General features: G+C 46.8%; 1 protein-coding gene across 1 annotated transcript in view; it reads right to left on the reverse strand.

The window, feature by feature from the left end:
- Nucleotides 1–15636, reverse strand: part of LOC138786660 (uncharacterized) — a 68071-nt gene that overhangs the window by 51633 nt on the left and 802 nt on the right. Inside the window, 5 exon segments of the mRNA XM_069963637.1 lie at nucleotides 5–1328; nucleotides 3136–3247; nucleotides 3543–3635; nucleotides 12666–13723; nucleotides 13888–14021. Coding sequence (XP_069819738.1) covers nucleotides 5–1328; nucleotides 3136–3247; nucleotides 3543–3635; nucleotides 12666–13723; nucleotides 13888–13999 — 2699 coding nt within the window. The 5' untranslated portion in view covers nucleotides 14000–14021.

Here is a 15636-nt window from a genome sequence, read left to right on the forward strand (position 1 = left end):
AGACATTTGAGTGATTATTGGGCGCTCTAAACTGGCTTCTCCCAAGTGACTGCTTTGATGAATAATAAGTTTATCTTTCCGCGTATAACATTTCCCACATTTATCACATGAATATGGCTTCTCTCCTGTGTGAATTCTGTGATGTTCAATTAGTCTAGCTTTCTGAGTAAAACTTTTTCCACATTCTAAACATGAAAATGGCTTCTCCCCGGTGTGAATTCTTTCATGTTCATTGAGTTTTGATTTTCGTGTAAAACATTTTCCACATTCCAAACATGAAAATGGCTTCTCCCCTGTGTGAATTCTTTCATGTTCAATTAGTTTTACTTTTCGGTTAAAACATTTTCCACATTCTGAACATGGAAACAGCTTCTCCCCGGTGGGAGTTCTGATATGTTCAACAAGCTCTGATTTTATATTAAAATGTTCCCCACATTCTAGTTCAGAAAATTGATTTTGTACTGTGTGCGTTGTTTCATGTATAGTGAGCTGTGATTTCTCAGTAAAACATTTTCCACATTCTGAACAGGAAAATGGCTTCTCTCTTGTGTGAATTATTTGATGTCCAATAAGAGTTGATTTATAAGTAAAACATTTCCCACATTCTGAACATGAAAAAGGCTTCTCTCCTGTGTGAATTAGTTGATGACCAATGAGACCTGATTTATAAGTAAAACATTTCCCGCATTCTGAACATGAAAATGGCTTCTCTCCTGTGTGAATGCTTTTATGTTTAAGAAGGTCTGCTTTTCGAGCAAAACTTTTCCCACATTCTGAACATAAAAATGGCTTCTCCCCTGTGTGAATTATTTGATGTCCAACAAGAGCTGATTTACAAGTAAAACTTTTCCCACATTCTGAACATAAAAACGGCTTCTCTCCTGTGTGAATGCTTTTATGTTTAAGAAGATCTGCTTTTCGAGCAAAACATTTCCCACATTCTGAACAAGGAAATGGCTTCTCTCCTGTGTGAATGCTTTTATGTTTAAGTACATCTGCTTTTCGAGCAAAACATTTTCCGCATTCTGAACATGAAAAGGGCTTTGCCCCTGTGTGAATTATTTCATGTCTAGCAAGAGCTGATTTAAGAGTAAAACATTTCCCACATGCTGAACATGAAAACAGTTTCTCCTTATTTTGCGTAATAAACTGTGATGAATCAGCAGATAGGACGGTTTTAAGAGGATCAGATGACAGATCTTTGCTGTGGGAAGTTGTGGGTTGAGCTCTGATAATAGAACATTCTTCATATGTATCCTGTGTGATAGGATTCTCTGCTTTATAACCTGAATATATCAGATTTCCCTCTGATCTTCGGGTACAGTCACCTGCCAATAGAAAATATTTTTTTTTGAGTAATAACCTTATAAATGTTTAATATTTTAATACTTTTTTTTTTGTGCGGCATCTTGTCCAGAATGTGACATCATGAAACCCTCCCATCCTCCTCCGTCGTGGAGCCCTCCCGTCCTCCTACGTCGTGGAGCCCTCCCGTCCTCCTACGTCGTGGAGCCCTCCCGTCCTCCTACGTCGTGGAGCCCTCCCGTCCTCCTACGTCGTGGAGCCCTCCCGTCCTCCTACGTCGTGGAGCCCTCCCATATCGTGGAGCCCTCCCACATCGTGGAACCCTCCCGTCCTCCTACATCGTGAAACCCTCCCGTCCTCCTACGTCGTGGAACCCTCCCACATCGTGGAACCCTCCCGTCCTCCTACATCGTGAAACCCTCCCGTCATCCTACATCGTGGAACCCTCCCGTCATCCTACATCATGGAGCCCTCCACTCTTCCTCCATCGTGGGACCCTCCCGTCCCTGAAACGCTAGAACTCTGCTGGCCTGGCTTCTGACAACACCTGTTCGGCCAGGCAGGTGGTGACACAGGAAGGAGTTGTATCATAGATTACCTCTGGTCTGTGACTATGCATACTCTCCAGGCCATCGCACACAAGCAGCGGTCAGTTACTGCCACTGTTAGGGGTCACTGGCAAACTAAGAGGGTCTCGGAGAATGGCAGTGTTAAGAGATTGAAATATCCCAATGCCCGAAATTTGAGTTCAATATCGATACCAAGGGAACCAATCAGCACATCTGCGCTGATTGGGCTCCCAGAACGGCTGCACGAACCTCGCAGCCGAGTCTCCCATGGTGTCGGGGGTTCCGGGCTCCATAGGCTTCATGTCGGGTAAATTGCTTTTTAATCCGGCACGCAAAGCAGGGGGACAGCCGTGAATTAGTCACGGCTCTCTGTCCTTTCAGTGTGCAAAGCAAGGTAACTGACAAGCAAGGAGACCCGTTAGTTTCCATCATGTCCCCCCCCCTTCCTTATCCTGAAATGTTTTAAGCCTCAGACCCTCCACCATTTTTGTAGCCCATTTTGGACCCGTTCTATTTTATCAGTATCTTTCTGTAGGAGAGGTCTCCAGAACTGGACACAGTATTCCAGATGTGATGTCACTAGAGCTTTATACAGCGGGATCACAATCTACCTCTTCCTACTGGTTATACCTCTAGCTATATAGCCCAGTATGCATTATATATATATATAATACAATTAGCTTTCCCTATCGCCTGGCTGCACTGGTGACTCATTGTGAGGTGTCAGAAATCACTGCCCCTAAATCCTCCTCTTCTGAAGTCCTTGCTAACACAGAACTGCCAAAACGATACTCAGAGAGGGAATTCTCTCTTCCCAAGTGCATTATTTTACATTTGAAAACATTGAACTAAATTGTTTTGAACACTTGTATGTAAAAAAAAATCATGATGCAAGACGTTACCAGTTGGACGTAAGATATTGTGAGCAGTTGGCCTTTGGTAGAGAGGTGCTAATGTCTTTAAGTACCCTCCCCCATGCCGAAAAAATTCCTGCTAAGTCCCCATTTGTGCTGCTGCTAAAGACATAAGGGCAAGTGTAATTTCTACTCATTGTACATTCTCTTTCCCATAGTCAGAAGCAGCAGCACAGACTAACACCCCACCACCACGCCAAATAAAGTGTTTATGCAGCAAAACTTTACAGGCTGTGCTATTAAAATCTCAAATGATGTCATCTGTCCTATTGTTGCAGGAAGATGGAATCTTCCCAATTTGTTCTGCTGCTTCTAACAATTACTACTACTGCTTGGTGACTACTCACCTGTAGTCATGGCCTCCATATACTGCTCATCACCGCTCACATCTGTCTCTTCTTCTTTCACTATAATGTTTATACCAGCAATATAGTTGATTTTTTCAACTTGATTTGTGATCTTTGAGAAAAAAAAAAAGGTGAAGACGAGACAGCAGGAATCTTTAATGCAGAGAGAAGATATGAGGAGCTACAGGAGAGGAGGACAGAAGGGAGCTGGTGTACCTCTTAAGGACCTTTTATAGGGGCAGAATATCGGGCAAGAGCCTGAGCCGTGTTGGAGGAAAATTGTATTGTCCTTTCCCAGAACCCTGAGCTTCAACCTAACAAGTATCATCGATATAATAGTGTAGGAGAAAACCCGACTGAGAGCAAGAGCCTCACATCTACACATCATAGGGAACATCTCCATCTACCTGATCCTGATCCTGTGGGAGAAGAGGACGGGGACATCTCTCTGGTGCTGTTCTCTTACTGGATCTGACTGGAGGGAACACATACAGAGACTGAATTCATTCTTTCCATCCAGATAATACAGAGAGGAGGTGTGTATATAGTCCTGTCTATTACCTGCTGATGGGAGGGGCTGCTGATCCTCCAGCATCACATCCTTGTACTGATCCTTGTGTCCTTCTACATACTCCCACTCCTCCATGGAGAAATAGACCGCCACGTCCTGACACCTTATAGGAACCTGACACACACAATGATCACACAGTCATCCCCCCACCCCTCCAGTGGTGTTACTGTATAATGTCCCAGCATTCCCAGCAGCCACAGTCTCACCTCTCCACTCAGCAGCTCCACCATCTTGTTGGTGATTTCTAGGATCTTCTCTTCCTCCATTTCCTCATGTATCAGGGGCCCCGGGATTGGGCTCAGGGTTCTTCCCCATCCTTCACACCCAGGGGCCCCACAGCGCCCACTAGAGGACTTCTTCACTACTGTGTAATCCTGTGTATGGAGAGACACATTACTATCACTCCATCCATTCCCAGAATCTCTCACCTCTCCAGTCGCATCTGTTGACATCGCTCCCAGCAGTGGCGTAGGAGTGGCAGACCACGCAATTGCAAGGGGACCCATGCAGCAGAAAGGGCACCCAGGGCTGTCCCCAGCGAAGCGTAGTCTGCCTACATGGTATGGCTCAAAGACAGCCCTGAAGGCCCCTGGCAGCACACTGTCCACCCCTCAGGCCCGCACCAGATCCCGCCCCACCCCAGACTATAATGCAACATAGCGTTGGGGAGCCAGGATAACAAAGTAATGCTGGGGGGAGTAGATGTGTATGCGCAGGAAAGGAATTGTGGGGGTTCAATGCAGTTCTTTACTATGGGGACCCATGAACCCTAGCTACATCCCTGACTCCCAGAATCCCTCACCTCTCCAGTAAGCCGGAAGAGTATCTGTAAGGTAAGGTTTATTATCCTCTCGGCCATCTTGTCTCTGTCTCTCTCCATGGTTGATGGGTCGGTCTCTTATATAGAAGATATCAGCAGAGGATCCTGGAGGGAAGAGGAGGAGACAATGTAATGCGGCTCTAGATTCCTGGAGATAGAAATATACATGGACAGGAGGGGATATGGGGGAACATGGGAGGAGACAGGAAAGTGCAGATGATGGAGATGAACTTTCTTTAGTTACTGATTGGCTGACCGGGCAATTCCTGTGGTCATGTGACTTTCCAGTAATTACATTTAAAGGAGACTGGGCTGGGGGAGCAGGATCGGGATGGGAGAGTATAAAATGTTTGCTACGTTTATTACGAGCACAGTTATGCTCAGCCAATCGCGGCTGAGCACAGTTATGACGCGGCAGAGGGGGGCCGACACGAGAGACGGATGGAGCGGTTCGGGCGGCCAAAGATGACATCATTGTCACAAGATGGCGGACCGGGGTCGACATGAATAAGGTGAGTATAGTGCATCACCCTTCCAGGTCTGGCGTAGGTGGGGGGAAACACGGGGAAGGGGGCCATTCACATACATAACATACATTACAAAGTTGTATAACTTTGTAATGTGTGTTATTTTGTGAATAATTGTTTAGCGCCACACTACCCCTTTAATCCTTTAAATGTAGCTATATAGATCAATGGTGGCACTTTAATTGCTGAACCTGTTAGGTGCCTGTTAGGCAGCCAGAGATCTATACTTACCTTCCGTGTCTCTGCTAATCTCTGGCTCAGACAGAATCTAATAGCAAAGTATCGACCTCACTGATCATGTTATAGCATTGCTAAGATCAGAACTTACAACCTCACCAGAGGTTATGAAAGGTTTCTAGAGGGACCTCAAAAGTGATTGAAAAATAAAAATGTAAAAAAAAAAAAAAAAAAAGAAAATCAACATGTTTGGTGTCACTGTATGTGGAATCGTCCGATCTGTTAACATGTAATGTTATTAATCTTACATGGGAATAAATATTAACTATGGATAATGGTGCAAATAATAATAATCCGTAATATACCACTACATATAAAGCGCGGTACACCCTGGATATGAAGGGCGGTACACGCTGGATATGAAGGGCGGTACACGCTGGATATGAAGGGCGGTACACGCTGGATATAAAGGGCGGTACACGCTGGATATGAAGGGCAGTACACCCTGGATATGAAGGGCGGTACACACTGGATATGAAGGGCGGTACACCCTGGATATGAAGGGCGGTACACGCTGGATAGGAAGAGCGGTATACCCTGGATAGGAAGGGCGGTACACGCTGGATAGGAAGAGCGGTATACCCTGGATAGGAAGGGCGGTACACGCTGGATGGGAAGGGCAGTATACGCTGGATATGAAGGGCGGTATACACTGGATATGACGGGCGGTACATGCTGGATATGAAGGGCGGTACACGCTGGATATGAAGGGCGGTACACGCTGGATATGAAGGGCGGTATACACTAGCTATAAAGCGCAGTATACACTGGATATGAAGCGCAGTATACACTGGATATGAAGGGCGGTATACGCTGGATGTGAAGAGCGATATACGCTGGATATGAAGGGCGGTATACACTGGATATGAAGGGCGGTATACACTGGATATGAAGGGTGGTATACGCTGGATAAGAAAAGTGGTATACGCTGGATACGAAGAGCGGTACACGCTGGACACGAAGGGCGGTACACGCTGGATACGAAGGGCGGTATACACTGAATATGAAGGGTGGTATACGCTGGATATGAAGAGCGGTATACGCTGAATATGACGGGTTGTATACACATTGGATATGAGAGCAATGGCAGCGACCCCCCAGAATCCAGAGACCCCCTCACTATTATAGGAACCTGCAGGGTTGAATTTCCCTCACAAATAATGTGTCTCTCCATCTGCAGAGCTGTACAGGAGCCGTGTGCTTACCTAGAAGGTGGAGGCTAGAATGTAGTTACCAGAGGAAGAGCTAAAGGACCTTTGATGACGTCATACCCATGTGACCAGTCTCATGTGTGGAAGGCTTTATCTTCAATCTGCTGGTTTTCTGGGCTTTCCTGAGCTTCCAGGACCTTCCATGATGTCACAGTCATGTGATCAGTCACATGATCAGGGGCTGCTGCTCAGTGTATGCAGGACTCTGCTGTGCTGGATGAGCTGAAGTGATGTGTATGCAGCAGAGCTGTGTGTGTGTGTGATGTGTGTGGAGCAGAGCTGTGTGTGTGTGATGTGTGTGGAGCAGAGCTGTGTATGTGTGTGTTATATATGCCTGCAGCAGAGCCCTGTGTGTGTGTATGGGCATAACTCCAGTGTTCTCATAGCTGATGTTTCACAGGGACTATTATTATTATTATTATTTTTTATATAGAGAGCCCTTAATTCCAGAGCACTATACAAGAGATATGTAGTATACCAGAGTGCAATGCCTGCGTCTGGGCTAAGGATGGCACCTGTCCACAAGTTGTATTTTATATATGTTATGAGGTAACATGTGTTATGTTAAACTGTTATGTGTATTTCTCTGTACCACATGCTTTACACCAGTGATTTTCAACCTTTTTTGAGCCGCGGCACACTTTTTATACTTAAAAAATCCCGGGACCCACCACCAACCAAAATGACACTAGAACAGTACATATTATACATATAGTTAATAATATAGATTCTAAATGTATTTATACTCACTCATTGTGAAACCTGGGCCTGTTTTCTTCTCCCCCCTGTGCTTCTCTCCTGTGCTTCTCTCCACCATACTACTCCCCCTACTTCTCTCCTGTGCTTCTCTCCACCATACTTCTCCCCCCTACTTCTCTCCTGTGCTTCTCTCCACCATACTTCTCCCCCCTACTTCTCTCCTGTGCTTCTCTCCACCATACTTCTCCCCCCTGCTTCTCTCCTGTGCTTCTCTCCACCATACTTCTCCCCCCTGCTTCTCTCCACCATACTTCTCCCCCCTGCTTCTCTCCACCATACTTCTCCCCCCTACTTCTCTCCAGTGCTTCTCCCCCCTACTTCTCTGCTGTGCTTCTCTCCCATACTTATCCCCCCTACTTCTCTCCTGTGCTTCTCTCCACCATACTTCTCCCCCCTACTTCTCTCCTGTGCTTCTCTCCACCATACTTCTCCCCACTACTTCTCTGCTGTGCTTCTCTCCACCATACTTCTCCCCCCTACTTCTCTGCTGTGCTTCTCTCCACCATACTTCTCCCCCCTACTTCTCTCCTGTGCTTCTCTCCACCATACTTCTCCCCCCTACTTCTCTCCTGTGCTTCTCTCCACCATACTTCTCCCCCCTACTTCTCTCCACCATACTTCTCCCCCCTACTTCTCTTCTGTGCCTCTCTTCACCATACTTCTCCCCCCTACTTCTCTCCTGTGCTTCTCTCCACCATACTTCTCCCCCCTGCTTCTCTCCACCATACTTCTCCCCCCTACTTCTCTCCAGTGCTTCTCCCCCCTACTTCTCTGCTGTGCTTCTCTCCCATACTTATCCCCCCTACTTCTCTCCTGTGCTTCTCTCCACCATACTTCTCCCCCCTACTTCTCTCCTGTGCTTCTCTCCACCATACTTCTCCCCACTACTTCTCTGCTGTGCTTCTCTCCACCATACTTCTCCCCCCTACTTCTCTGCTGTGCTTCTCTCCACCATACTTCTCCCCCCTACTTCTCTCCTGTGCTTCTCTCCACCATACTTCTCCCCCCTACTTCTCTCCTGTGCTTCTCTCCACCATACTTCTCCCCCCTACTTCTCTCCACCATACTTCTCCCCCCTACTTCTCTTCTGTGCCTCTCTTCACCATACTTCTCCCCCCTACTTCTCTCCTGTGCTTCTCTCCACCATACTTCTCCCCCCTGCTTCTTCTGTGCTTCTCTCCCCCATGCTTCTCTCCCCCATGCTTCTCTCCCCCATGCTTCTCTCCACCATACTTCTCTCCACCATACTTCTCTCCCCTGTTTCTCCCACATCCCCAGGTTTCTCTCCCATTGTTTCCTCTTGTTTCACAGGGGCACCATAGTTTGGGGAACTTTCCCCGCGGCACACCCGACCATGTGTCGCGGCACACTGGTTGAAAATCACTGCTTTACACTGCACACCACACAGAACAGTGACACCTACTGTCCTTAGTGGGAACTGCTCTAGCTAGTGTAGTAAGCTTCTAGAACTTGTTAGAAAGTGGGCGGAGTATGCTAATAGGCTCCTCATAAAAGGTTTGCAGATGCAGTGTGTAGCTGAGACAAGTTGAGGAGACAACATCACCATAGAGTAAAAAAAGGAAAGCTGCTGGGGGGAACAAGGAGAAAGAGAGATTATAAACAGATCAAAAGAGAGTGACTTTGAGAGAAAGTTTGTCAGGCGCCCCCTCAGGAAAGTGCCAGCACATCTCTAGTCAATGGGAATCCTCAGATCAGGAACCCAAGTTGTTGGACTTTACTGTATAGGGTAGCAGAGTTACCTTAGGTCTCTGTACCATCTCTTTTCTGAATTCGGGGGTAAGATTTATTAGGTTTCGCAGCATATGTTATGGAAAAATAATGCCTGTCATTACAAAGTACAATTGGTTTTGCAAAAAATAAGGGCTCATATGGGTCTCTTGGTGAAAAAATGCAAGTGCTATGGCCTTTTAAACATAAAGTAAAAGGGGTTAAGCATCATTGGGGAAGAGATCCACAGGATCACAGTGCTCACCAGCGTCCCACACGTACTGACAGACCAGGATCTGAGGCAGATCATCTCTCCACAAGCACAGTAACCCAGTCAAGGCCGCGAGTATTACCAGCTGTATGCCACAGAACTGTAAACACCTACAAGTTCATCAGTAAAGGAGTTATTGTTATCCTGCCTCCCTCCTTGTCTCCCTGTTGTCCTGGTCTATCTGCACCACACCACCATCAAGGGCCAAATCACCGGACAGCAGTATTTGGGGTTGGCCCCGGGGGAACTACAGGTCCACACCATTCACCACCTTACACCCAGGTGCAGCCCCCCTCCAGGAACCTCTCACTCAGGAGCTCAGCGCTACACACAGGAGATGCATAACCACCTACAAGCCTAAAACTACAACCACCACCATCCCCTCATTCTCTTTCACACGCCCCGGCTTGCTGCAGATAGGGGGTAACAAACAGGAACAATACAAGATCAAAAACATGGCAGACTGGTACATAGGGGAAGAGGACCTTGCCCGCAAGGGATTACACTCTATAAGGTACGGGGAGAGAAACAGGAGGTAAAGTGCAGTCGGAGTGATGCAGGGACTTGCTCGTTTAAAGTTGAATAAGACAATGGGTCCAGATGGCTTGTATTCCAGAGTTCTTAAATAGGACAATAGGTCCAGATGGCTTGCACTCCAGAGTTCTTATAGAACTCTGAAATGTGATTGTTGGCCTCTAACAGATCTGTATAACCAATGTCTCCTACCATGTTCTTGTCGATTGTATAATGGCCAATCATACCCATCCAAAAGAAGTGGAGTAGAGAAGGGCCCAGTAACTACAGGCCAGTTAGCTTAACATCTGTAATAGAGAAGAGGCCGGTGACTACAGACCAGTTACCTGATATCTGTAGTAGAGAAGAGGCCGGTGACTACACACCAGTAACCTGACATCTGTAGTAGAGAAGAGGCCGGTGACAACACACCAGTAACCTGACATCTGTAGTAGAGAAGAGGGGGTGACTACACACCAGTTGTCTGGCCTTTTCTCTACTACAGATGTCAGACAACTGGTGTGTAGTCACCGGCCTCTTCTCTACTACAGATGTCAGACAACTGGTCTGTAGTCACTGGCCTCTTTGCTAGAGATGTCAGGTAACTGGTGTGTAGTCACTGGCCTTTTCTCTACTACAGATGTCAGTGACTACAGACCAGTTGTCTGACATCTGTAGTAGAGAAGAGGCCGGTGACTACAGACCAGTTACCTGACATCTATAGCAGAGAAGAGGACGGTGACTACAGACCAGTTACCTGACATCTGTAGCAAAGAGGCCAGTGACTACAGACCAGTTGTCTGACATCTGTAGTAGAGAAGAGGCCGGTGACTACACACCAGTTGTCTGGCCTTTTCTCTACTACAGATGTCAGGTAACTGGTGTGTAGTCACCGGCCTCTTCTCTACTACAGATGTCAGACAACTGGTCTGTAGTCACTGGCCTCTTTGCTACAGATGTCAGACAACTGGTCTGTAGTCACTGGCCTTTTCTCTACTATAGATGTCAGTGACTACAGACCAGTTGTCTGACATCTGTAGTAGAGAAGAGGCCGGTGACTACAGACCAGTTACCTGACATCTATAGCAGAGAAGAGGCCGGTGACTACACACAAGTTACCTGACATCTGTAGTAGAGTAGAGACAGGAGACCATGATTAAGCGCAGTAGCGCGAAACGCATAGGTCCTGCTATGCCCACCATCGAATTTTATTATGCACGAATAAAAGTTAAATTTTATATTTCTACGTTCAGGAGTGCCGACTTCCACACCCTTTCCTCCCAGCTAGAGTAAAGGCCGGTGACTACAGACCAGTTACCTGATGTGTAGTAGAGAAGAGGCCGGTGACTACACACCAGTTACCTTACATCTGTAGTAGAGAAGAGGCCGGTGACTACAGACCAGTTACCTGACATCTGTAGCAGAGAGGAGGCCGGTGACCACAGACCAGTTACCTGACATCTGTAGCAGAGAAGAGGCCGGTGACTACACACCAGTTACCTGACATCTGTAGTAGAGTAGAGGCCGGTGACTACAGACCAGTTACCTGACATCTGTAGTAGAGAAGAGGCCGGTGACTACACACCAGTTACCTGACATCTGTAGTAGAGAAGAGGCCGGTGACTACACACCAGTTACCTGACATCTGTAGTAGAGAAGAGGCCGGTGACTACAACAATCGATATGCGGTCCAGATTACAAATATGGAAAGCATCGCTGCAGGAGGTACTTGGCAGCAGGATGCCATGCCCATAGGAAGTGCTCCACTCTGGCGAGCATGCGTATACCAAGTAATGAGTCTGATGAAGGTCTTTTGACTGAAACGTTACTATTACATCTGTATATGCTTTGTGATTAGCACTTGTAAATAAACGTTACAAAGCATCTAATTCAGGCTTTAAAAAAAGAAGATACAGTAATATATCTGTTCCTGAACACTATCAGTTCTGGAAGGCAGTTACCGAACCGAGCTGTAAGTTCCCATAGGGAACAATGTAAATGTGTTTGGTTTTTTTACACTCCATGGGTCAGGTGCAGGAGAGAGGCAGAAGCAGGCCGCTGGTAAAACTTGGCGTTAAATTCAAACTGGCCGCCATCTGCAGGGACATCCACCAGCTGCCTGTCTGCTCACCTCTGCCCTTTGTGCTATTCTGCCTTGTCTTGTGGCTGGAGACAATAGGAGGAGAGGGCACCAGCAGCGGCAGCCCCCCGGCTAAAGGGAAGCGGAGGGCTGGGGGACATGGAGCTGGAGGGCTGCAGGCTGGAGCATGGAGGGGACGCAGCATAGAGGAGCTGCCCTCCCAGCCGGCTGTCCATTAATGTGTCACAGAGTAGATGAATGACGAGTGCCACCTGTGAGTAGCTGCCCCACTCCTGTCTCCGCTGCAGGGAACCCCCATTTAGGACTACCCGCTCCTGTAACCTTGGTGTTACCAAATGGCTTAATAACCGTCAGCTGCACAAGAGTTCTCTCCCCTGATATTTATTTTCTTTATCTGCCACCTGAGGCGAGATACTCCTCTGGCCTCAAAGTTCCTGCCTCAGAATGTCAGAGATGCCAGAAGATGGAACCTGAAGTTCATACCTTGTGGACAGAAATACATTTCTTTCCGAGGAGGTTGGATCTCCGGCAGCGATTCCCCCTGGGGTGTTGGGTCTTCTTGATGAGGAGCACTGACATCATAACCCTATATATATATATATATATCCACATGAGATGGAGGGAGAGGAGACTGAGGTTTAGAAGAAACATTTTATTACCAATTGGTGAGAAGTTTGGAGCTGCGGTATATGATATCTGTATTACCGCCAAATCTCCTCTGTACATGGGGAATACATAGCTGTGGTATCTGGCTTCTATCTGCTTTCTGGAGAACAGACGTCTGACTGATCACTGAGTGATATTAATTGGCTTCTCCCCTGAATGAATTTTTTTATGTTTAACAAGATTTGATTTTACAGTAAAACATTTCCCGCATTCTTTACATGAAAATGGCTTCTCCCCTGTGTGAGTTTTTTCATGTGCAATGAGTTTAGCTTTCTCGGAAAAACATTTCCCACATTCTAAACATGAGAATGGCTTCTCTCCTGTGTGAATTCTCAGATGTGTAATAAGATGTGATTTCTGAGTAAAACATTTTCCACATTCTGAGCATGAAAATGGCTTTTCTCCAGTGTGAGTTCTCTCATGTTCAATGAGTCTGGATTTCACAGTAAAATTTTTCCCACATTCTGAACATGAAAACAGCTTTTCTCCTGTGTGAGTTCTTTTATGTTTTACAAGATCTGATTTTTGGGAAAAACATTTCGCACATTCTGAACAGAAAAATGGCTTCTCCCCTGTGTGAATTCTTTGATGTTTCACAAGATCTGACTTTTGAGTAAAACACTTCCCACATTCTGGACATAAAAATGGCTTCTCTCCTGTGTGAATCTTCTGATGTTCAGTAAGTTTTGATTTTCGCGAAAAACATTTTTTACATACTTGGCATGAAAACGGCTTCTCTCCTGTGTGAATTCTTTGATGCTGAGCAAGATATGATTTCCCAGCAAAGCATTTTCCACATTGTGAACATAAAAATGGCTTCTCCCCAGTGTGAGTTTTTTGATGTTTAACAAGATATGATTTAAAAATAAAACATTTTCCACATTCTTGACATGAATATGGCTTCTCCTTGGCAGTTCTCTGACTTAGAATGAGATTCAATTGCTGAATAAAACATTTCCCACATTCTGAACATGAAAATGGCTTCTCCTTATTTTGATTAGTAATCTGTGATGGATCAGTAGACAGGACTTGTATAACAGGATGAGATGCCAGATCTTTGCTGTGAGGGGCTGGGGGTATATCTGGGGGAATAGAATGTTCTTCATATGTATCTTGTGTGATATAATCATCTACATTAATCTCTGTATAAATCAGATTTCCCTCTGATCTCCAGATCTTTTCATCTGCCAATAGAAAAGAGATTATTTACCTTAAAAACGTTCATTTATCTTTAAGTTTTTGTGCGGCATCTTATCCAGAAAGTGACAACTTCTCACCTGTCATGTTAGTCAGTCAGTCTAAGCTAAATGACAGGGATTAAATGTGCACTGTGCATTGGCACCCTCACCTGGCCAGTGTGCGTCGGTGCAGATTGTAAGAAAACTAGAATGACAGGGTGTGCTCCGGATGTTACTCCCCGCTGTGGTGTGTGGTGATGGCACCGGGTGTGTACATGACATCTCTGCCCCAGCCGTATCTCTCCTAAATGTAATGTAAATCACAGTTTACATTGGTCGGGTTCAGGATCTTTGTGTGCTGTGAAAGCGTCAGACTCACTGGGGCAGAATCAGAGTGCAGGCCCGGCCACTGCGGGTTTTGGACTCTGTTTTTGCTGATTCGGCTCCACACATGTTCGAGCAGGCGAGCAGTGAGACGGGCAGGAGCTGTGTGAGCGGCCGGCCTCTGCTCTGTGACAGTCAATACTTCCTAATATCTCTCCACACAAGCAGTGGTCTGGTACTATTAGGGGGTCTCTGGGGCTGGCACTATTATGGGTCCCTGAGGCTGGCACTATTAGGGGGTCTCTGAGGCTGGCACTATTGGGGGGTCCCTGAGTCTGGCATTATTAGGGGGTCTCTGAGGCTGGCACTATTAGGGGGTCTCTGAGGCTGGCATTATTAGGGGGTCTCTGAGGCTGGCACTATTAGGGGGTCTCTGAGGCTGGCACTATTAGGGGGTCTCCTAGGCTGGCACTATTAGGGGGGCCCTGAGGCTGGCACTATTAGGGGGTCTCTGAGACTGGCACTATTAGGGGTCTCCAAGGCTAGCACTATTAGGGGGTCCCTGAGGCTGGCATTATTAGGGGGTCCATGAGGCTGGCATTATTAGGGGGCTCTGAGGCTGGCACTATTAGGGGGTCTCTGAGGCTGGCACTATTAGGGGGCCCCTGAGGCTGGCACTATTAGGGGGTCTCTGAGGCTGGCACTATTAGGGGGTCTCCTAGGCTGGCACTAATAGGGGGTCTCCTAGGCTGGCACTATTAGGGGGGCCCTGAGGCTGGCACTATTAGGGGGTCTCTGAGACTGGCACTATTAGGGGTCTCCAAGGCTAGCACTATTAGGGGGTCCCTGAGGCTGGCATTATTAGGGGGTCCATGAGGCTGGCACTATTAGGGGGTCTCCTAGGCTGACACTATTAGGGGGTTCCTGAGGATGGCAGTATTTGGGGGTCTGTGAGGCTGGCATTATAAGGGGGTCTATTAAGCTGGCACTATTAGGGGTCTCTGAGGCTGATAGAAAAAGCTTCTAATTAGGATTCCGATCATGCCTTATGTTTTTCAGTAGCCCTATCCATTAGTGAGATATAAGCAATAATAATCTCAAGTGCCCAGGGGGCGTTTCCCAGCACACCAAGAGCCCAGTTAGGTTCAACCCCTCTCCTCTTTATCTAGCTGCAAGGTAGGTGGATGTAAGCAGGCCATGGGACGGGATGTAAAGGACATGGACTGGACTTACCTGGGCTCTTGTCTTGCAGGGCACCGCCCACTGGGCACATGAGCCTCATTTGCATAATAGAAAAAAACCCTTATATTCATTTTAATAATAAACAGGCTTATACCTCAGTAATGGAGAGAACTATGGAGACTGTGTAGATTCTGATCGTGACGTTTCCAAACATTGAAAACTCCTTTGAAGAAGAATCAAAACTTGACAACTGATCCGATAGACGGGAAATACATTTCACAAAATTCAGTCATCACTAGTGTTGAACGGACCTGATAAAATTCGTGGTTCGCCAGGTCCGGCCAACACTTGCTGCAGGGCAGGCCAGCATCCTCCAAGGCATAGAGGTCGAGCTCTGGCCAGATGTCTGATTT

This window comes from Dendropsophus ebraccatus, chromosome 3, assembly GCF_027789765.1.
Source record: "Dendropsophus ebraccatus isolate aDenEbr1 chromosome 3, aDenEbr1.pat, whole genome shotgun sequence".
Taxonomy (NCBI): Eukaryota; Metazoa; Chordata; class Amphibia; order Anura; family Hylidae; genus Dendropsophus; species Dendropsophus ebraccatus.